General features: G+C 40.1%; 1 protein-coding gene across 1 annotated transcript; it reads left to right on the top strand.

Annotated features, from left to right (window-relative positions):
- Positions 1-7,647: 7,647 nt before the first annotated feature.
- Positions 7,648-13,210, top strand: en1b (engrailed homeobox 1b). Its single transcript, XM_071517906.1, has 2 exons — positions 7,648-8,179; positions 12,891-13,210. The coding sequence occupies exons 1-2, from the start codon at positions 7,648-7,650 to the stop codon at positions 13,208-13,210; spliced, it is 852 nt and encodes a 283-aa protein (XP_071374007.1).
- Positions 13,211-23,579: the final 10,369 nt, after the last annotated feature.

Here is a 23,579-nt window from a genome sequence, read left to right as displayed (position 1 = left end):
AAGCCGTATAAATGATGTTTGTGTCTGTGATCTGAAACATTATCACCTATTTTATGAAAAAGATGAGTTTTTGTAATCCCACAGCATCGGAATCTGTCATTCCCCAATATAGGGGAGTACAAGGAAATAAGTCATTTGAGCGGACAGCTTCTATTGTAACAAAGCCAGCGAGGACGGCGTGCCTCGTCTCTCCTCTGGTTGATTAAACCGGCCTTCTGTCTGTGCGGCCGACAGTGACAGGGTCTGGGTGTGAGATGAGAGAGCCGATCCTCTGAGAGTCCACCGAAAGGTCAGAGGGGCCCCAGGCAGCATGGCAGATGAGGACCCTCCGCACACACACACACACACACACACACAGACACACGCACACACACCGACAGACCCCCAGTCATGCATACATACACGCTCTCACACACACACACACAGCTAGCCCACCTACATGGGCTGTTAATGAGCGGAGCAAACCAGTTATATTCTCATTACTGATTATGACACTGCTCCAGAATGGAAGTAAATGGTGAAAAATACTTCAGAAATGGGTAATATTACAGAAATAGATACAGTAATCACAACATTAAGACATTTTAGCAGAGATTTTGGGTATCCATGTTGCTCACAGCAAACTATGGCACATATAGTATGTAATCAAAATGTCATGGGTTCCATCAATGTTGACATCGTGGATTCAATCTTTGCATGTCACCCACAGTCTATCTCTCTTTTTCTCCCTCTCACTGCCTCTCATTAACAAGCTGAGATAACGAAAAAAAAGGTTCTTTTAATTTAAAAAATGCTCAAAAAGTCTAAGAAATTAAGTCAAAGCCAGTTCCTTAAATGTCCTTTTTTGAGGCTTGATACCCCAACTGACTGGCTTTTCCCCTTTGATGGTGTTTTGCACCATGAACCATAATTCCTAAAACTATCCACTGAAACAGTAAAAACGTATTTCCTTTCTCTCTCTCTCTCTCTCTCTCTCTCTCTCTTGCTCTCTCTCTCTCTCTTGCTCTCTCTCTATTAAGGAAGGGACCTTAGTGGTAAGAGATTCCACATTGAGAGATAGATGAAGGAAGAGAGAAACTGTGTCACTGACAAGAAAATCTTTGCTCACACACACAGAAAGATTCATTATAATCATAATTTCATTAGGCTGGATAGTTATCATGATTGACAGCTGATAGTATGATGGTAACCCTAACCCTAACCCTAAACCTAAACCTGACCTAAACCTAACTCTAAACCTATGTAAAGCAGGGAATAGCTAAAAAAGAGCATTCTGGATAAATGAAGGCTTAAAAACTAGATTGTCAGTATTTCTGTTCAACAAGTTGCAGCAATGTACGGTATATGGGCAATTTTGTCAACAACTGCACAAGTCCAATACAGTGTTGACATCATTTCGGTTCCATTTGCCAATTACCAGACAGCCCATTTATCATCACCTCTCCCCAGACTGACAAACTTCTCAGCAAGAGGCAATAAGAATAAAGAGCCGCCTGTCCCCCACTTCTCATTAGGACGCTAAAGAGACCCCCCCAAAGCTTAATTATTTATCCGCATTAATATCCGTTCAATTATTAATGATAGGTGTGGGTGTGTGCGAGGGCCAAAGATCAGCCCTCCTTTACCTCGGCTCCTTCCTGACTAATGGATGAGGGAGAAGAGTCCTTCATGTATTATTACTGGAGGGAACCTATACCTGGGAGGGAGAGAGAGAGGGAGGGAGAGAGAGCTCAGTGAATGATAATCAGCGTTTAGCATGCAAACATCTCCTCTGTACCTCGCTGGCATATCAATGTTTGAGGGGACTTATGGCAGAAAGTGGAGGGATGGTGGATCTAGAATTTACTGTCAGTGAAATCCCTCCAACATATCCGTTTTGTGCATAAGGAAGAAATAAACTGCATTGCATATTGCATATTTGATTTAAATGTGATGCTGGTGGATGAACTGTAGCAGAAAGTTCAGTCATTCAAACATTCAGGACATTTTGGGAAAGAAGTGCTCATTCCCCCCTTTTAAGGTGATGGTCCTTTTCATCAATGTTTGCACTCACAGATTTCATCATCAAATCTGATTAGCACAGATTTTATGATTGTACATAATTATTGTATTTTCTCATCTCAGGATGCTGAGCTTATGATGTATGATGTTTAAGAGTTGTTTTAAGACAATTGAAGTGAATAAAGCCCGTTATTGTTAGATAACTGTCACTACTCATTGTTGACTGTGTTATTGGCCCTTTGTGCTTCATTTGTAACCCTAGTTTGTGTCTCTCCTTGCCTGTAGTGGAATGGTTATATTCAGTTCTCTTGCGTGCCAGTTTTCCACTTGCTTTACACTGACACCTAGTGGACATTTACAGTATTGCAAAGCTGAATTCGGGCCAACCCATATGCAAAAACTATATGTATATATTTGCATACATTTTAACAATATATATGTCCTTGATGTCATATGTGTTATACATGCATTTACATGTATTTACCTAAATGGTACAGGAATACATTTGATTAAATGTGTATTATCCAAAGATATATTATCCAGAGTTTCTTTTGGAATATGAGCTTAACCCATCATACATTACTCCTGAATATATAAAGGCCTACTGATATTTCTAAAATCTACTTCCCAGGATGTATACATATATTTACTCACATTTTGAAAAATGTTGCCAGATATATTTTTCATAAATATATTTAGCCTACTTATATTTTGAAATACGGTATGTCAGTTTGCTTAGATTGTCCCAAAGTTCATCCCTGGCCCAGGTGCAGTCTAAGCAGATGAAAGCTTCATTCAAAGCAATTGAAAACATTTCTATAAATAAATTCCTATGTACCCTCATGCAAAATCATGAATAACCCTTTAACATTCCTATAGGGAGTAGGGACCATATTGTTTTTTTCCTATAGTATCTCTAGCATATTCCTAAAATATTTTTGTTGGAACTTGGATCTTTAGTTACTTTAACAGCCTAGAAAGCAAGCTGATTATTGGGTAGTTGGAGGAGTTATAGATTCTCTGTAGGTTTATTATAACGTGTGCATGCCATATGATAATGTCTCAAGTGAAACACATATCAAACATGACTAAGCAACTTACACATCACAGCCACTAGATGTCACCCAAGTAATATATTTTCTGTTCTTTCCCAGTTTTTCAGAGAGGGATGAACAGCTGAACAGCATTATCAGGTCGTTAAGCCCAGGGGTTCCCACACTTTTTCATATCAAGCACTCCCATATAGATATGCTTTAGACCACAGATCCTCATTTGATAATATCTTTGTCCCAGGAGCTCCATCTGAGAGGATTTTGGTTGTCTCTATTGCAGGTGGGAGAGAGAGAGTGAGAGAGTGAAACCTCTGATCAGACTAGTCATCATTATTATACATTCTCTCATTGTGCTAACTTCAAGTGAATGCAATAAGAGACTAATCCTCATTTTGCTGTGGATCCCTTGCAACCTCCTAAAAGACTCATTAAGGTTCCTGGTTGCCAGTTTGGGAACCACTGAGCCACAGAAATCTTTTACTCAAACAACTGAATGTTCAGCAAAACAAAAACTACTCACCACACTGTTAAATTAGGCTACTGTTATTTTACTAATAAGCAAGGTCGGATGTAACTATCTCTTATGCTATTTAACTGTAATACTCCTATGTAGAGTAGAAACCTGCCTTGACTGGGAGGAAAAGACAGTACATGTATGTCAGCAGTCTGAGATGGATTCTCCTGAATTATCTAAAAAATGAAACAGACTCTAGTTCCCCTCTTCTTCCACTAGGTGGCAGCACAACCATACAACTCTACACAGGAGCGACAGAAACTATTGCCTCTGTCTTCCATGACAACTCTTTGGTTTCTACACAGTGGCCTATGGATTTTAACCCATCTAACAATTTTTTTAGTTTGTACAAACAGACTAGATTCACCTGAAACAAAATGGGTATAATAAATCCATACCATCCACCACACAGAGAAGCCCTGCATCTTATTTTCTAGGCAGGATACCTAAATATGATCCATAAAAGTGAAATTCTGGGAGCCAAAAAACAGCCTCATAGTAAAAAAAAAAAATTGCCAATTGATCATTAACGACTTACTGATTAAACATCGAAGTACAGAAAATGACATATCAATATGTAATAATCATATGCATTTCATTTTTATTTTTAAAGGATCCTAAATGACTCCCAGAATTTCACTTTTGCGGTTCATGTCTAGGTTCCATGCCAATGAAATAAGATGCAGGGATTTTCTGTGTTGTGGAGGTTATGGTTCATTACCAGCGCAGCCCTATTTACTGTTGAAAAGAAAAGAAAAACCGTGTCGAATATTTATTATTTGAAGACAGAGGACGCCATTAAAACCAAATCAAACAAATCACATGTATTCTCTTTACAATTGGCTAAATAGGCCTAACGAAAATGTGCATGGTTAAAATGCTGTTTGTGTTTTAAACCCGCTTAAATAGATTTAGACTGAAATTAAACCAACTCATCTTGGTAAAAATTGGATTTTTAAGACATGTGATGCCTCTATTTAACCTCTCTCAGTGAATTTAATAACTTGTTTGTTTCTGTTTTACAGCAGATGATTCTGACACTGTGAACCTCATGTCTCTACATCATGCCTTTATGCCTCTATAACAGTCTGTAGCTTAGTATCAGGATCATTTAAAATGTAATGAGCAACTGGGTGACAGTCTGCGTTTTTTCCTTTACGAGAAAGAACAGGAACCCTATAATAGTACAAATATCACAGATAGGTTCCCATTGAAATATTACAGTGAGACCATAGGAGGTGAAAAACACCATTAAGTACAATAAAGTCACTATAAACTCATTATAGAGTACCACATGCACTTAAAGTCCCTATAGGAATATTATAGGAATATAGTGTTTTTTCGTTAGGGTTGTTTCCTTATGAATTAAATTCTCTTTACGGGCAATTTTGGAGCAAGTTTGTCTTCCAAAACATTCCCGAAGATAACGCGAAGCAAACAACTTGGTGTTAGTGCAAGAGTGCTGCCAGGTTTGAACGCGGTTCCAGCGATAACTGTAAAATACAGCCTCCTCTTTCTTTAGGCCTGTAATTTGGCCATGATACACGGCCGGCATGTTCGAGCAAAATGTGGAATATCAAGCCGGGATGAGGAGAGACGACTAGAACGAAATTGGGAGTGAAGAAATGTAAAGAAAACTACTATGAGGAGCAGAAAGATTAAGAAATAATAAGAAAAATGCAGAAAAATACTCATGGTCTTGGGGTAAGTGACCATTACTGTACATTTCCTGCAATTGGTGTTAGTGTATTATTGTAATACAGTCTGGAAGAAAACACAAGCCCAGTGAATCCGAGTACAAAAAACGTGGAAACTTGATTTTCTCGACTCAGGTATGGAACCTGAACACACCGTCATGCCTTTACATTCAGACAGAGCAGAGCATCAGCTTTTGTGAAGACTAGTGAAGTGTGTGTGTGTGTGTGTGTGTGTGTGTGTGTGTGTGTGTGTGTGTGTGTGTGTGTGCGCGTGCTGCACGCGCGCGCGCACCTGCTGCAGCCTAGGTACCCCGGCACCTATATAGGCTACTCAATAAAAACAGGGGCTGCAATCCGTCAGTGCATTTATCATCCTATTACGGCGACAAATCCGGGTCCCAACACATGAAAGGTAAAATGAATTACCAACGTTAAGCCGTCAATAAAGTCATTTCTGTAAATGGTGTCTCCGAGGGCCCCCGCTATTATTCAACAAGCTTTATCAGCACCTTGGAAATTACGTGGCTTGTAGCGCGGCCCCTGCTTCACTTTGATTAAGGGCCCTGCCAGGGCCCGGTGACAGCGCTTTTGACTCGGGTTTTATTCCCCCCTCTCCCGGTGATGAGCACCGGGCTGATCGGGCGGAATGAAGACTAATTAAAAGCTATAAATTATCTTTTGCAGCCCCTCTCAAGGAGCCTCTCTTTGCGGGCCAGATAAGAGCAGACTGAGTGCTCATTTACCCACAATGGCGCCTCGGCTAAACAGCATATTGATACTGTCCTAATTGGAATTTAATTAAGTAGCCATGGCTTCCCACTCCGGCCTGTGGGATAAAGATTTCAACGCACGTGTGCTCAGCATCAACCCGTCCCTACTTTCACGGTGTTATTATTATCATTATTAATATTATTCTTTCAAATCACCAATTAGAGCTCGATGTCATTTTATTCTTATTCTGCGGATATTAAAAAAAGTTAGCTAATACGGTTATTATTACTAGCCTATAATAAGTGTATACTGTCAGTTTGTAGGCCGAGATGTGTGTCTATAAACTTCATTTTGCCCCCTGACATTTTCAATATCAGTTTATGCGCATGTAAAATGTTGTGAGGGCATGGAAAGATATTGTCCCATAACTGAATGTCTACATTATAAATAGGCCTAACAGATGGTACCAAAGCCTAGCTGCTTCACACAGGCCGCGTTATAGATGCGTCTGGAAATCTGTAAAAAGAAAATGCCAATTGCATTGGATTTGCTATCAAATATTTCACATATTTTTAACTTTGGGAATTATAGAGTGTTGTGAGATACAGGCCTAATCAATGACTTTTGATTCGCAATGTTTTCTTTCTTTCTTTCTGTCTTTCTTTCTTTCTTTCTTTCTTTCTTTCTTTAAAATGGCAGTCTTATCACCTTTATTTTACTATTCTAGGCTAATTACCCGTCCTCTCCGCGCTGCCCTGTCAACAAATAAAAGGCATGCCCAGCAGAAGCCGCAGGATGTTTTAATACTATGATGAGTCAAGCCTGTGAAAGATGTCTACATTACACTGAGAGACAAACAACTGGCCCAGTCATACAGGCGGTTAGTGCCTTGGCTAAATAGACAATATTTGAATTCTTATGAGGTGACCTCCATTATGGCCTCTTTCGATGTCTAAGTGATCTGTAGAAGGAAAAAAAAAAGCTTATTAATCCCAACACTCGATTTATGGATGTGTATTTAAATGACAAATGAACTTTAATACCATCACGTTTGCTATTATTTTATACAGCATTTATCCCATTGGCTGTGTCGCTGTTGTTTTTGTTTTGCTCCGTGTGTGTGTGTGTCTGTGTGTGTGTTGGGTTCGTGCTTGCGGCGTATAAAATCCATCCACTACGTGTTTATGCGCGCGCGCGCGTGCAGACAGTCTTAAACCCTGATTGGATGTCGTCACTTCTGACAGGGACGATCGCCACTCCTGATTGGTCCGCTGCACGTGTGTACGCGCACACGTGCTTCCGGTTGGGTGTAAGAGAGAAAAAAAAACACACACAAGTCAGTGCGGGGGGAGATAACGGTTTTAGGAGAGTTTAGAAAGAGCGTACACACACACATTATGCTGCATCGGGGAGAGGCAGGGACACCGGTAATGTGGAGCTGTTCGCTCGTGCCAGGTCTTGGAAGGCTATTAGGAGACAACATGTCGACGGTGTAGATGATATTCCAAAGTAACACAGGTATTTATCACACCTTCGTTTTATTGTAGCGAAGAGGCTTGTTTTACATGCTGTCCGTCTAATTTGGATACCGGAGGGGGGCGGGAGAGTGAGCAACAAGTGGAGTTTGGTGTGGAAAAGCGGGCCGAATTTTCGTCGTCCCACCGTTATTACTATGGAAGAGCAAAAGGACCCAAACAACGGCCGGGACTCGACCGAGGAGGAGAGCATGTCCCTGTCGCCAAACCTCCCGTCTCCTCCTATGATTTTGCCCCACCAGGCCGCTCAGCAGGGGCACAGAACCACGAACTTTTTCATCGACAACATCCTCCGGCCGGACTTTGGCTGTAAAAAGGAGTCGGGGTGCCGCGAGCGGGGCCAGACGCCGGGCAGAGAAAACGTCAACCCGCTGATAACGAGGCCGCCTCACGCCGGCAGCCTCTGCCTGGACTCCAACTGCAGCAGCGACAGCACCTCTTCCTCGCCTTCCTCCTCTTCGTCGACGTCTTCCTCGCCTTCCTCGAAGCAGAACTCGTCGAAACAAGGCGAGCCGGCGGGCAACGGGACTACCAGATACACGGACAGCCCCTCGTCAATTGTGGTTGTGAGTGGCAGCAATGGAGGATCTCCGCCCGCTAAAGAATCCCAACCGCTGTTATGGCCCGCTTGGGTTTACTGTACACGGTACTCGGACCGGCCCTCATCTGGTAAGGCGCTAGTAGTCCCCGAATTAGACTGCATGGGATGTTTGAAGGTGTGTTTGCTGCTGGGAAACATTGTTGACAGCGTAATATGTTGACTTCTCTGTTTTTCTCCATGGTATTATAGTCTATATACCCTATAGTAAACTATGGTAATCCCCCACGCTGTGCCTGACACCTGGCTGTTCTAAAAATCACTGTAAACCTCTGCCTCGAATGGCTTCTTGCTTTTATAAAGCGGCGGTAACACACTATTGTAATAAAAAAAAAAAGAACACGAATGCCCAATAAACTTTAAATCAGCAATAACTACTTAAATATTACTTTCTTCCGTGAAGCAGTATAGTCCATGAACAGTAGCTAAACAATGTGGTTGCTAAGCGACACATAGCCTAAATAGTGGTATGAGTGGTGATTTTCGGTTAGTGCACTAATATTTAAATTTACTGTGATGCGGTCACAGGTGTGCGATTATCAGGTATAGGCCTATTTTACAACGGGTTCGCGCGCGACTCAGCCAATCAGAACTAAGGACCGGCAGTATCCGTTTTATAAAACCAACTTTAAAGGTTATTATACAAATATTACAGCAAACATATAGGCCTAAGTCCTTATAAGTAATATTATAGTAATACCATAGGGAATAAAAAAAATACCAGGTTAACTCACTGTTCAGTATCACAGAAACAGCATATGAATATTATGGGAGTGTTATAGTGATATAATAGTGATTTTTCGTTATAGGATTTCTCTGTGTCCCGTCATATATTCATGAGGCTCCAGTCTACCTTATTCATAATTGTAAGGGGAAGTAGCAAAACTGATAAGTGCAGCCAAAGCCTACGTAAAACATGCAACTATTTCACACACACACACACACACACACACACACACACACACACACACACACACACACACACACGCCTACATTAACAGAGTGTGGCCTACACGTTATGACCCATTGTGTAGTGTCAGTGTGTGTCAGTGTAGTGTAGTTTATCTTTCTAGAATAGGCCCATATGCATCAAGTGAGCACAAAGGGAATCAATGGCATCACACTATTGTACAATGCGGCCATCATGCCAGTATCCTTAAGACTTCTCTAATAAGTGTAATTTTAGGCCTTCGTCGTTTCCATGCCCTGTGGAAATATAGACTATATATTTTTACACAACGCTATAGGAAAAGAGAGTATGGGGCATTTATTGAATGGGAGAGCATACCTCGTTTTTAGAATCAGACCTATTTTGTTTCTAGTCGCCATCGAAGACTAACCATGTAATAAATAGTTATTAAATATGACATATTAAAAGTTAACAACCATAATTCGGCGTGGCAAAATATTATAGCAGATTATAGCCAAAATCTCAGTCCTGCTCTTTCTGGCTTGTCTATGCATCACATTAAAAAATACTTTTGAACAGAAATGGTATCATTTTATAACAATTATAATTTTAGTAAAGTAGGCCCTACTATAGAAAACAGAAAATAGAAACTTAAAGTCAATATAGGGATATTACAGGAATATTATAGTGATATGAGATAAAAAGGCTTTATGGTACGCTAGGGTCACTATAAACCCATTTTTGTGTACAAGACACTTTCAAGTCCCTATACATAAATATTATAAGAGTGATTTTTCGTTGAGGTCTTAACGGACTGTCATATAGAAACGGACGTTTATATAGCAATCCAACGTTTACATTAAGCATGTATACCTCATTGAACCCAGTGTTTTGAACGTTTGTTTTTAAATTGCTATTTAGGCCAAACTAGTTTCTTCCTCATAGTCAGAAAAAATGATGGACAGATGGATTGGGTCAGTATTTCATTAGCAATTTAGTAGCCATTGTAACGAGTCAGTTTGAAAAAGAATATTTTATGACAGTAATTGTTGCAATAATTATTTTCCGTAAACGTTCGTTTAAATTTCTACCCCCTTAAAAGCCTTGGACTGAGTTTTACTGGCTTAGCTCATTCATTCATTCAAAATCCTGTGTTGACTTCAATTATCCCGACTGCTTTTGTGATTGTGGGCCAGTAAATTAGACCAGAGAAGGCAGGCGTTCAATTGTCTTGAGACAAAATTAGAGGGGTTAAAAGAGTGTGTAAGCTTGTTATTTACAGCGACACGAGGGTGCGTTTCTAAATCGTTATGTAAGTCATAACCACAGAACAAAGATGAAGTCCTAATCCCAGGCCTGGTCGTTCCTACACATTTATATTTACTAACCTCGAGACTCCTGGATCGTCAGCATTACAAGCGACTAACAGTAGGCGAAGGAGCGCTAGGATGTTAACTGTGTATGCATTTTGTTTTACCCAAAACTGAATTCTCGTTTCCTTATGTGATCAGGGATGTAGTGAAGGGTAAACCCACCAAAACACACTTTACCACCTTTCTATCTGTGGAGTTTAACATCTTTTTAGACTAGATTGAATCTTTATGATGTAAATTCATAACATAGTAAGTTGTATCGAACCGATGTAAATTATATGAGGTCGCCTATTTTCAGGGAAAAATATAGACTAGATGAATACTTTTCTGAAACTGATTTTTGTTTATATTGGTGGTTGCGTTGCGATGATGATGGTGATGATGGTTTTTACTGTGTTTGATGTTTGATGTTTAAAGTGAGGGACATGAAGGTCAAGGGCCTCCTTGTGTTTTTTTTTTTTAGCAACTAATGACACAATATAAAATTTAGGGTTATTCTTTCTTTCAGTATCACTTTACTTGTCCATGTGTGAAATAAGTTCTGGTTAAAATGAACAACCATCTCATGTCACTCAGCTCTACATAGACACGATGCAAGTAAGATGCTATATTTTATTATGCGTAAAGCATCCGGTATAGCTACTCAAAGTATAGATAATATCAATAATATGTAAATAATGTGAGTTGTGCGCTAACGATAATGCTCCATTTAGCTGTAGTGTGCATAAATTACCATTACATTTTTGCTAGTGAACTTTTGTTGGTGCATTTAGGGCAGATCTTCCCTCATGCCTGCAGCCAGCTACATGCTAAACCTACTCATCCTTGTCTGTATTAAAGGATATTGAGGTTTTTTATAGAGCGCACTCTGTTGATGTGGACTTGTGCTGCTGTGAATCTGCAGTGGGACTCTGGTCAAAAGCAGCTTATTTCATTTGAACCATGGCAGCGGGTTACTGCTTGTTTTGGCGAGGTAATGAGTCAGATGTGATGCATCAGACTTTTACAGGGGCGGCCCTTCACTAAACACTAAGCTGCTGCAAAGTCCCTGAATCCAGTACAGCATAACGTCCAAACCTGCTTCTATCAACTGAATTCCTGGGGACAAGGTGGAGCAATGACTGATGACTGACATTATATTATTATTTGATCACTGTGATAAATAATTAGACACACAGCTTCAGAGGGAACACTGGTCCTGAATGCTCCCTGGTGTGTTTCTTCAGATATGTCTCCTAAATACATTTTTTGGCGATTTTTCTTATGGTAGCCTACCTACTTCGATTTTCCTATGGTATACTAATTTGCATGATAGTATATAATTCTGTTAAACTCTGAATTGGGCCTGAATATAAACGCTCACGTTGGGTTATGGCACAATGGATAGTAACATTATAATGTGTATTGATCAATTTGCCCTCCCATCATAATGATCAGGTTAAGTTGTGGCGGCTCCCAAACCTTTCCATACCTAATTGACGACCATGGATGTTTTCATTTTGTATTTCTAGTGTTAGGCCTACTTGAGTTTTATCAAACGGATAGCTTCGGTCCTCAGTTCTGATTGGCTGAGTTCTTCCATAGCCTACTCGAGAATACCCCATAAACACACACCTGTGACCTCATAACACTTAATTTAAATATTAATTAATCAACAGTCATAACGCTAATCATGTGTCGCTTTGCAAGCACGTCCAGGAACTATGTTGCTTGACGGAAAAATAATATTTAATTATTATTATTATTATCATTATTATTTAATTATTAGGCTATTGATTTAAAATAAAATATCTTTGAACATTCGTGTCCTTTTTTAATAGGTACAATAGTGTGTTACCGTCTAACCACGCCTCTCAACTGTTGTAAAATCACTATAATCTATAGCCCTCGTCATTTATTGCTTAATTAGGCTACTTGATAGGATAATAGTCACCTTTGCATTCAATTAGTTAGCAGGCAGTAGGATGTATCTTCATATTTTAGCAGGTTATTTCTAGCTAAAAGTGAGGATTCATCGATGAGAGATTGAATAGTCTTATTTCCTCATGTTGAATGTATGTGCAGGCTGTAAAGGCTGTAAAGGCTGATGGCGGTTTGGGACGAGGCCCATGGGCGTTAATTGGGTATGGCAGGGTGTGGCACTTGCCAAAGTCAGTCCAAATTTGATTTTGTAGTATCTATAGAAAGATCAAGCAAAAATAATCAGAAATTAGTTTGAAAAAAGAAAATAAATAAAAAAAAGAGCATTCAGGGGAATATTCAGGCACAATGTTTCCTCTAAGCGGTGACCTGCGTCTGATAATTTCTCATATTGACCAAATAATAATATCTTGTCAGTCATCGGTGAGACGTTTAGTCGATCTAAGCGAGTTTACAATTTTGGTGGTAAATCACAATAGATGCAGGGACTTTGTGAGGCCTGTAGTAGGCTATATTTGTGTGTGCTGTGCAGCACTTGCTGACATTTACGTGTTCGTCCCATTGTTGTTTCCACACCAGGCCCGAGGACACGGAAACTGAAAAAGAAGAAAAACGAGAAGGAGGACAAGCGGCCCAGGACGGCGTTCACGGCCGAGCAGCTGCAGAGACTGAAAACGGAGTTCCAGGCCAACCGGTACATAACGGAGCAGCGGAGACAGTCTCTGGCCCAGGAACTCAACCTGAACGAGTCCCAAATTAAAATCTGGTTCCAGAATAAGCGGGCGAAAATTAAAAAGGCCAGCGGCTACAAGAACGGCCTGGCCCTGCAGCTCATGGCCCAAGGACTTTACAACCATTCAACGACCACCGTGCAGGAAGAGAAGGAGGACAGCGAGTAGCGGCCCGGACTCTTTACAGACTGGGGGCCGCTGCCTCTCTTTTGGCTTTTGGAGATTAAAAAATACCATTTGGACTGGAAGTGGGGGAAACGCTATTTAAAAAGAACAGATTTCTGTTTATGGTAACAGTATATGGACATAATTATATAAATGATCGAGCGTTATTAAAGTTTATATAGCCACACAGTTATCATGTTGTATATATTTAATTTCAGGTAAGGGGTACATAGGCTATCTCTCATACGATCCCTACTTGCTGGAGATTTTTATCATTTCTTTATATAATATTATAATGTCGCTCATTGTTTTTTAGTAAGTGTCTGATTGGCTCTAGGTTTTGTGCTCTCTGTCCCTCTCCATGTTTGCGCCATATTTCCTTCAACACGTCATTTCACAGACTCAACCAAGCCAAAGATTTTAATATGTTCAGAGATATGTAGTCTGAAATAAAAAAAGAAAACATTAGATTGCTGGACTAGATTTATTTATCTGTTTTCTATTTGAAGCATTGATGCGCCATGACTTTCTGTTGCACTATTCGGAGATAATTCGGAGACAAGTATTCAGTTATTATTCATCATGATCAACCAGGGATTATACCAATTTATTATTAAGTGGTAATGCTTCCTAACTTAAGTTTTGAGTAATTTAATTGAAATTTGTAGGGAGAAACTCATAAAAAGTTTTTAAAAATATTACGTGTTTGCTAGTGTTATTATTATTGTTGTTATTTTTCAGCTTGCAGACTCCAGCTAAATGTGTTTAAACGAAACCACATACCAATCATTATGTTAACAAGACCTTCCAACATCCTTATAAAATACATACAGGAGAACATAAAATATATAAGGACATATAAAGTTCACACGGCAAATTTAAAGGAGCAAACTAACACGCTTTAAAATTCTTTAACCACATAGACTAGCCTACCTATGGGGATTATTTGAAATTCGAAATTTTTATTATTTTGATATTTGAGAATCATGGTTTAGGGACACAAATATACACACACACACACACACACACACACACACACAGGCCTCCCTCCACTGCTCCTCTTTCAGCATAATCAGACACCGGTTGTTTCACTATAATGGATAACGTTTCACCTATTCATCTATTCTGGGCATTTACAAGATTTCATATCTGTCACGTTCACTCAGAGAGAAAGCAGGCTGTCTGGAGGAGCCAAAATAAAATGGGTGGAATTACTGAAGAGATCTGACAACAACATGTCTGCCTGTCAATGTCGTCCTATATCATCATGTTTTTAGAGGGAACCAGCCTGTCCTCCATGGGGTTCATTTGGCCCGTTCGGCCTCATGTGACCCCAGGTTCAGGTTTGATAGAGCCTGGCTGTGAACTCCGTGACATGACGTGTGTGTGTGTGTGTGAGAGAGAGAGAGAGAGAGAGAGAGAGTGTCTGTGTGTGTGTGTGTGCCTTTGTGTCTAGCTCCGAATCAAAGGCCAGCACCCCAAGGTCAGGCGGAGCAGACAAAACAAGTCGTCATACAGGGAGCCTATGTGTAGCTACAAGGTCCCAGTATAGTGAGAGTTGTTTGTGTATTTGACTATAGAATGATCTTATTATTCAACAATGTATTTCAGAATTTTACTAATTTTTAAACAGGGTTCTTTGGAGAATTATTAGTACGCCTTGAAAACACTAATATGGATTATACTCCAGAGAAATCATGCTGGAGTGAGATTGTTTATTATGATACAAAAACTTTTCCTTTCTAATGACAATCTCAATAGTCTCAAGATGATGGAAGTTATATGAGGACAGGCTCTTGTGAGGGGAAACAGTATAAATTAACGTTTTTTTTTTGTTTTTTTTTAATATAATTGATATAGTGTTTGGAGGCTGTAATGCTTTATGATTATTACTGTCTGGAGGTCAGAGTTTACCCAAATTATGATTTACCATTTAATCACTGTCAGACAAACAAAGAGGGATTTAAAGAGTTAGTCAGACAGCTATTTTTAGCCTACTATTCACTCTATTGTTTTTCCTCTCGTTTCATCTTTCTTTCTTTCTTTCTTCCCTCCCTCCCTTCATCCCTTCCTTCCTCCCCCTTTCTTTCTTCCCTCCATCTATTCTTTCTTTCTTCCCTCATTTTTGTCCCATCTTTGTTTGTTTTGTTTCTTTCTCTTTCTTTCTTTCCTCCCTCCCTTCTTTCCTTTCATTTCTTTCTTTCCTATTTTTCTCCCCCCCTTTTTTTTTTCTTTCTTTCTTTCTTTCTTTCTTCTCTCCCTCCCTTCATTCCTTAGGCTTTCTTTCTTCCCCCATCTATTCTTTCTTTCTTCCCTCATTTTTGTCCCACATTTGTTTGTTTGTTTTTTGGTTTATTTTTCCTTTTTCCTCCCTCCCTTCATTCCTTCCTTACTCTTTCTTACTTTCCTCCATCTTTTATTTCCTTCTTTTCTAATTTGTGTCCCTTATTTCTTTCTTTCTTTCTTTCTCTTTCTTTCTTTCTTTCTTTCTTTCTTGCTCCCTTTATTTTTTCCTTCCTTCCTCCCCTCCTTCCTTCCCTCCCTCCAAACAGCCTGTTATAATTAGTTATTGGAGATGCATTCACACATTTCTCAGTCGCTCTCTCACTCACTCACCAGCCAATATACTGCAACTTTATCTGTTTCGCATCTATCTTTTCACTACCGCTACATCATGCAGCTCTAACGCAGATGCTTAACCGCAATGCTGCTCATTTAAAGGCTAATATTAAGTCCCACTTCTGCTAATTTCAATACATAGTTGCAACGTGTGTATTATTTTCACCAATGCAGCCTTTCGGCCTAAAATGTCCATCTTAGCAAGTCATTTCATCTAAAACTGAGCCTTAAAATCTTATTTCTCTGATAAAACATGATAAAAAAAAATCTGCCTGAGGGCGGACTAATTTCACTTGTTTCCAATGCAACTTGTTTCAATAATTTTCTGGATTTTCCCGCCTTGGTTCAAGATATTTGCTATATTAAAGAAAATTCTACAGCAAGTCAGGCTGCATTGGAAACTAAAGGGCAGATTTTTTTTTCACTTGCTTTAAAAAATTAAATGGATTTTAAGACTGAGTATGAAATGATTGACCTTTTCTATGTACGACTCTACCCAAGTGTGTATCATACAGTAGGCTTTATTGACTGTCGCGGTCATATTACTGCTGTTTGTTATGTCGCCTATACAGCTGATATCAGATCGGATTATTGAATGAAGAGCTGACGAGCCTGTGTGGTCTGTAGAGGCGGCGCAGGGTTCACGGCCTCCTCGTTTCAGGCGTTTTAATTATTTCAGCTGTTGTTGCGTTTATGTTCAGCTCTGCCTATAGCAAACACATTTAATAAGCGCGCGGCATCGCGTATTAATAATTGATTTCAACAACTGTGTGACAGTAACATCACAGCGGCCCAGTGCTTGTTTTGGTGTTATTACAGGGTATTTTACAGATTTTAATTAATATCTAGCCTAGTATAGTAGCCTATTTAAAATATTGGGTAATTATTGATTTAGTTATGCCTCAAAGGTAAAGGTGCTCACAGTAAATCTAGGCCTAATCATACGCAGATATCGCCACGTTTATTGTTATGGAGCATAATCATAAAGTAGGCTACTATTTTCTGTTAGGAGTTGCATCTGTGCTGAAGTTAGGAACAATAAGAGAAAGGCAACATTATTTTATTGATTTAATATCCCTTATGAGTGAGACGGTGCCGATACGTTCCTGTCTGTTCTGCATTCATGTTTCAGAGTGTAGGTGTAGTGGAGTAAAATGTTATTGTGTGATTCAGGCTATTTACTGAGGGCAAGAAAAAGTGAAATGGGGGGAAAAAAGCGTAAAAGCCCAAAACTGTGAGGAAATAATTTGTTCAGACGGAAAACTGTTACATTACTAATTATTATCGGCCTATTATGTTATTTTACCTTAATGGTGATATGGCTTTTGCTTTTAATGCAGTTCATCTATAACTCCCAATGCAGACAGCCGACAGCAGATCGGGCCAGACTTGGTGCAGGTAAACTATAAAGCAGGCTCCATAGCAGCCTTTCTGTCTGGGCTAAGCCTGTGGTTCTCATAATGGGGTTTGGGGACCTCCAGAGGTCATTGAACAGCTTCCAGGGGGTCCCCAGCAAAATAAGGAATACTTTGTCATATTATTTGTTTTTTCACTAGAAATCATCCCAGACAGAGAAAGCATACGAGTCACAGCTTTCACCACTTTTATCTCCTCTCCAGTCTAGACAGCTATACAGTTCAATACTAAATCAATACAACAAAAATCTTCCCATATGGGTCCCAGGGACTAAATCTGATCAAATAGGACTTTGTGGCTGTAATGTGTGTCTATTTGAGAACCCACTGGTTTATGCCATAAACAATAACAGGGCTAGATCTGATATTTTGTTTATAGTTTGTACCACAGAAAGTATTTTACATCATTTGAAGAGTCTTTAAGATGATTTTCTCCACTTTTTTGGTTTTCATCACCACACTAAAGCAAGTGAGAGGCTGTCAATAAGTTTCAGAAGCACATATAGACCTAATGTATTTCTAATTTCTGTCTATTTGGCCATCTGGCCTGCATGTGTGAACAGAGGTGATGGCCTGCCTGCTCGGCTCTTCACGGGTCAGCTAACTCCAAACTCTAATATTATAATAATAGTTTTATTCCCCGCTGCGAACGCGGAAGAGGGTCTTATGACAGTGTATTTAAAATTCATACAATTATGAAACAGCGAGAGGATTTTTTTTTCCTCTCTCCCCCCCCCCACCCCCACCCCCCCCTCCCTCCCACCTTGTCATTTAGGAAGCCGAGGGTTTATCTGTAAAACAAAGAAAAGCCAGGGATCGTTTGCATACTTAGCATAGTCTGCCTCGCAGGCACAATATGGATTTAATTTATATGCAAATGAAAGCAATAAAAGGAGAATACACACTGGAAATCTCGCCGTTTAAAAGGGGGGAGAGAGAGAGCCGAGTTGGATTCATAGCAGGTAGGAGAGAGCGAGGCTGAGCACACACACACACACACACACACACACACCGAGGCATTATCAGCCTCCCCCCAATGAGAAGAACAATGATGTTATATAATATCCACAAATTACAGCAAAGGGTGCAGTAACCCATGCTGAATTTGGGGGGTTAAACTTTATGTGAATAAAGGAGACAGCGAGGCTTGTATTCTTGTAGAAAAAAAAACAACAACAACAACAATACAATGGAAAACCACTAACCAGCAGACACACATATACACACATAAACACACCAGAAACCTCCCTCTCCCAATAAAGTTTTGTAGAAGCAGAATAGGATTATTCTTCTTCTCTTGGAGGAAAGTTAAATTTCACGAGGCACCATGGGCATCAGAAATAGGCTGAGAAGTATGGGTATTTCTGTTCTTACACACACACACACACACACACACACACACACACACACACACACACACACACACACTGTGCTCCATCCAGCAGCCCATCCCATCACACAGCCCTATTTGCATTGCCTCAGAAAGTTGCCAGTGCACGGTGACCTTTAGACTTCCACACACACTCATATTGTGCTGTTTTGTCCCAAACTGTTATTCATTCACTACGCTCACAAACATTTCACACACAGATTGAAGTTATGGGAAAATCTAAATCTGTATTATTTTGTACATTTGTCTGTCAACTGGAGTTCATACTTTATCCCATCTTTTGATTTCCCACCACATCAATGCAAGAAAACAAAGGTTGTGTATTACAGTGCAACACTATAGGATGCAGGAGATTAGGGGTGACACACAACACACACATTTTGTCACTGGCAGGCTGTGCAGAGGGCATGAAAGCAGGGCAAACTGGATTCTCTCCCCCAGAAACACACAAGCTAACAACCTGTCAATCAAACCGAGAGGCTGTTAGAACTTCAGCAGTCCGTGCAAATGAAGTTTTCAGAGTGTGTGTGTGTATCTGGAAAATAGATGTAAACAAGGCAGCAATAAACACTATCTTTAAAAAGGCAGCTTTTATGTGGTAAATTCATTCAATTATGCCATGACACAGACACACACACACACACACACACGCTGCCCGGGACACAAAGAAATGCACCCATGCAGAGATATACAAGCATGTGCAAAACGGCAGGAAAAGAAACCCTGGGCTAACACACACACACACGCACTCACACACACACTCACACACACACACCCACACACACGCGCACGCACACACACACACACACACACATAGAGCGGCAGCCCATTTAAAAGAGCTTCTTAGATCACTGCCCTGTGACGGTGGCGGTGCTAAGTAGAGAAGTTTAGAGTAATTCCTTCCCAGCTGCTGCCTCCAGAATGGGAGGAGAGGGGGGGGGGGGGGGGGGGGGGGGGGGGGGGGGGGGGGGGAGAAGAGCAGAGAGAGGGAGAGAGAGAAGGGAGAGAGAGGTACTTTTTCAAGGGGTTTTCACAATTTTAAAAAAATCTAAATTAGATCCCCATTTAGCTGTGGGACCCCCCATGAGAGACCCCCTTGTTTTTAAATTTAGTGCAGAATTGCACCACTTGTCATGCAATTGGGAGTAAGCATGCTGCACTCAGAATAGCTTTTCTTATCTATTTTCCTACTGTGCATCCAATAAATTAAGTAAAAATAAAATTAGTCAGTTCACCCAACTGTGGGCTGCATCTTATTGGTCATTTGTCTCATAAAATGTCTGTTTCATCTGCAAGTGTTTTGAAATTAACCTGTTTAGTTGGTAGGCACCCTCCTCTTTTAGTGTTTCAACTTTTTTTTTTTCAAATATAAAAATGACTTCTGTAAGCTTTGGGCTGTATTAAGTAGTATAGAGTGTGGAGTGAAAGGATATACTGGGTGTAGAGAGGAGACAGAGTGCAACGAAGGCAGCAAGCCAGGAGTCCAATCCGTCGCACTGAGAATACATGATGTAGGTCTGAAGTCTGTCGATCCACCGATGAGCCAACCAGCACTTCAAACGTAAGAGTGTTTTGTTCACTATAAGCATAAATGCTGAGAAAATGCCTTCTATGAGGTTTCACTCAATTTCTGATTGGCCGAAAGAAGTGCAGTTAAGATAAGATGAAACTGTAATGAGGAAATTTGTTGCAGCAGCATAAAGTAGCAGGAGACACCAAAGAAAAAATACACTAGAATATTGCAAATGAGGGTTACATAAACACAACTGACAATTTCAACATCAGAGCATGTTATGCAGAAATGTGTATAAGAAAAGTATGTGGAAAAAAAAGTGTGGATTAGGGTGTGCAAAAGAGCAACTGTAGAATTTATTGAGACTAGAAAAAAATTAACAAAAAAATATGTACAATATACAGAAATACCAAAAATATGAACTGTCCAAATATTATCGGTTTGTCTGTGAACCGTGGAGAGGTCAAATCCTCCTTTGCACTTGACTCACTTGACTTGGAATAACATCTGCGATGTGTGTGTGTGTGTGTGAGAGAGAGAGAGAGAGAGAGAGAGAGAGCAAATGGTAGGTGCAAAAAATTGTTAGCGTTTGTTTTAATCTGCATGGAGTACCAGGTGGGTGGGGTTTACTGTGTCAGGACAAAAGTACACTAAGTAGACTTTGAAATACTTTTCTGTGATGGACTAAACTTTCTAGCCCTTTGTGGCAAACCCCATGCAACTGGTACACCAAGCAGGTTTAAAAGAGTTATTTGCTGTCTGACCCTAGTCTGGTGTGTGTGTGTGTGTGTGTGTGTGTGTGTGTGTGTGTGTGTGCATGCTTTGTTTGTGAGTGTGTGTGTTTCTGTGTCATGAGTACCATGATCCATTCTCGCCAGAAGAACTGCTGAACTTGACTCATGGCTTTTGATGGGCTGTCAACTGGACCGCACTATCTCAGACACACACACACACACACACCACACACACACACACACACAGACAAAGGTGGCATTGAGAGGGAACCTCCCACAATGCAGCTGAGCGTCCAGGGGCTCTCTGCTCCAACAGCCGTGATCTCACCAAGCTAAATCCAGATTACATGGAGGATATACACAGCGCCACTTGTTTACTCTGCCCGCCAGGGGGTGATTTGGAGGGGTGGTGTGTGTGTGTGTGTGTGTGTGTGTGGAGGAGGGAGGGAGTGGGGAGCATTGCTAACACACAGTATGTCATGCAAACTGCCTTGTTAACTGTTGTATTCAGGTCAAAAGTGAAGGGAAACATCCCCAACATTCACTTTGTTGTTGAAATTGTTGCTCTATTGTGCAGAGAAATGGATCATATATGGGGAAAAAAAAAATAATTTACAGATACTTGAGCTTACTTCAGCCAAAAGTAAGTTTAGAGGATACTTTGTTTTATTGTACAGCTCCAAACTGCATCCAGTTTTTCAGTTTTTCAGGATCCAAAGTCTAAGCAAAGTCCAATTTCCAGTTTCTGTGCATGGGAGTGTTGGTTGAAATGAGGTTTCAGTCTATGTTTCAGGCATAAAATAGAGCTGGAATTACATATTTAAAATGGATGACCTTGTTCAAATCCATGTCACATATGGATAAAAAAAGAGATATTTCTTGGTTCCTCGGTAACCCAATCTTCCTCCTCTACTGGCTCTGTAGTTTTTTTTTGTTTTTTTTTCAGAAGAAGATCCAGGATGTAAGGATGTAATTTTCCAACATATAGCGTGCTACCGGGAAGGCGGCGTACCGTTTTGCACTTTAATTAAAAAGGAAGCGTCACAAAATGACAGTGCATCTCCAGCCACAGCTCTGTGGCAGACAACACATCAATTCAGCTGCTGGCAAATGGTTTTATGAGCTTCATCTGTCTCAAAAGAAGTCATCATATCCAATACGTTAATCAGTGTGAGAACTTTTACTCCAAAACAACATGAAGAGGCAGCGACACTTTGTTTCTCATAGGCAAGGGTGGTGCTTTATTTTGAAATGTTTCCCATTCGCGTTATTAATTAAAATGTGTTCATAAACAAGAGAAAAGTAGCAGAATTTTTATAAACACTTAAAGAGTTTTGTTCCAAGATTTCTATAGTTTGAAAAAAATGTAAAATATGCTCTAACAAAATGATTGACAGCACAAAATGAAAACACTTTTACATAATTTTTAAAAGACTGTAGGAAACTACAGTCATATTGGTATTTAAAATAATAACACAGTCAATCCTATACATTTTAGTGATATTTAACGATGAACTCAGGGTTAAGGACTCTTTTTCCCAAATGATGATACAGCATTTTGCAAATTTACTCCTCATTTTTTATATATTTTGTAATTTGAAAAACAACAAACGGTGCGGTACTTCAGTAGAATTTGAAACTTTCGTCATTCAATGCTTTCCGTGTGTGTGGTGCCGATTTTCCACTCCCATCCTCATAGTCAGTCTTTGATAGAGGTGTGTACACATACACCCACGCACACACATGCATATACGCACACACACACACACACACACACACACACAAAGTGAGAACAAAGGCAGAGACACCTGGGATTCCCCTGTTCTATGGGTGGTCACATGCACCTCCTCTTCTTCATGCCTTCCACATGTGGAACCACTTTATCTTCCCACTGCCTTTCTTTCTCTCTCTCTCTCTTTGTGTGTGTGTGTGTGTGTGGGTGAGAACCACTTGGCCTCACCAAGGAAACTTAAGCTGTGAGAAGATGGTCATCGATGAGAACAGCGGTGTGGCTTACTGACCGACTGACTGACTGGCTGACTGGATTACATTTACTCCCATGCACTGCCCCTTGAGAGGCATTTTGCCTTTGTGGGTAAAGGAATACATCAAGTTTTTGAGCGATTGTCCCATTGGTCAGCTTACCTGTGAAGTGATGAGATCATAGACACCAAATTCATCCATGTGTCCCTGGTAGATCATTGGCTCCAGTGCTCTATGCTAACACTTTAGCATTCAGTATGTTGAGTGATAATAGATGACTAGCATTATTTAAAATAAGAAGACTGACCTTTCAGTAATGAGAAATAGTTGCTTGTGTTTTTTTCATCATATGGTCTGTAGATTAATACATTTTTATACATGACTATTTCAGTTGAGCAACAATGTATTCATCCGCTGTGCAGTGATTTTTAGCTGTAGTCTCCCATCACCCACCACCTTCACTTCCTATGGAAACAGAGAAAGTAGTCCCTCATAGTTCAAAACAGTGCATTATTTTTGTGTCATATTTTGTGTAAATTTCCCAAACAAAACTGCCAGACTGCAATTCATTTAAGGTTACTAATGCTAGTCTCCTACTATCACTCAACACAGTGAATGCTAAAGTGTTAGCATGGAACTCCAGAGCCAGTGATCTACCATGATTTCCACCTATGATTTTGGTGGCTATGTTCTCACCACTTAACAGGTAAACTGTAAA

The sequence above is a fragment of the Centroberyx affinis genome, unplaced genomic scaffold, assembly GCF_046629955.1.
Source record: "Centroberyx affinis isolate AG114_WGS23_722 - 3 ecotype Tasmania unplaced genomic scaffold, CSIRO-AGI_Caff_v1 ptg000538l_1, whole genome shotgun sequence".
In the NCBI taxonomy this organism is placed as follows: domain Eukaryota; kingdom Metazoa; phylum Chordata; class Actinopteri; order Beryciformes; family Berycidae; genus Centroberyx; species Centroberyx affinis.
This window is presented reverse-complemented; position numbering and strand designations above follow the sequence as displayed.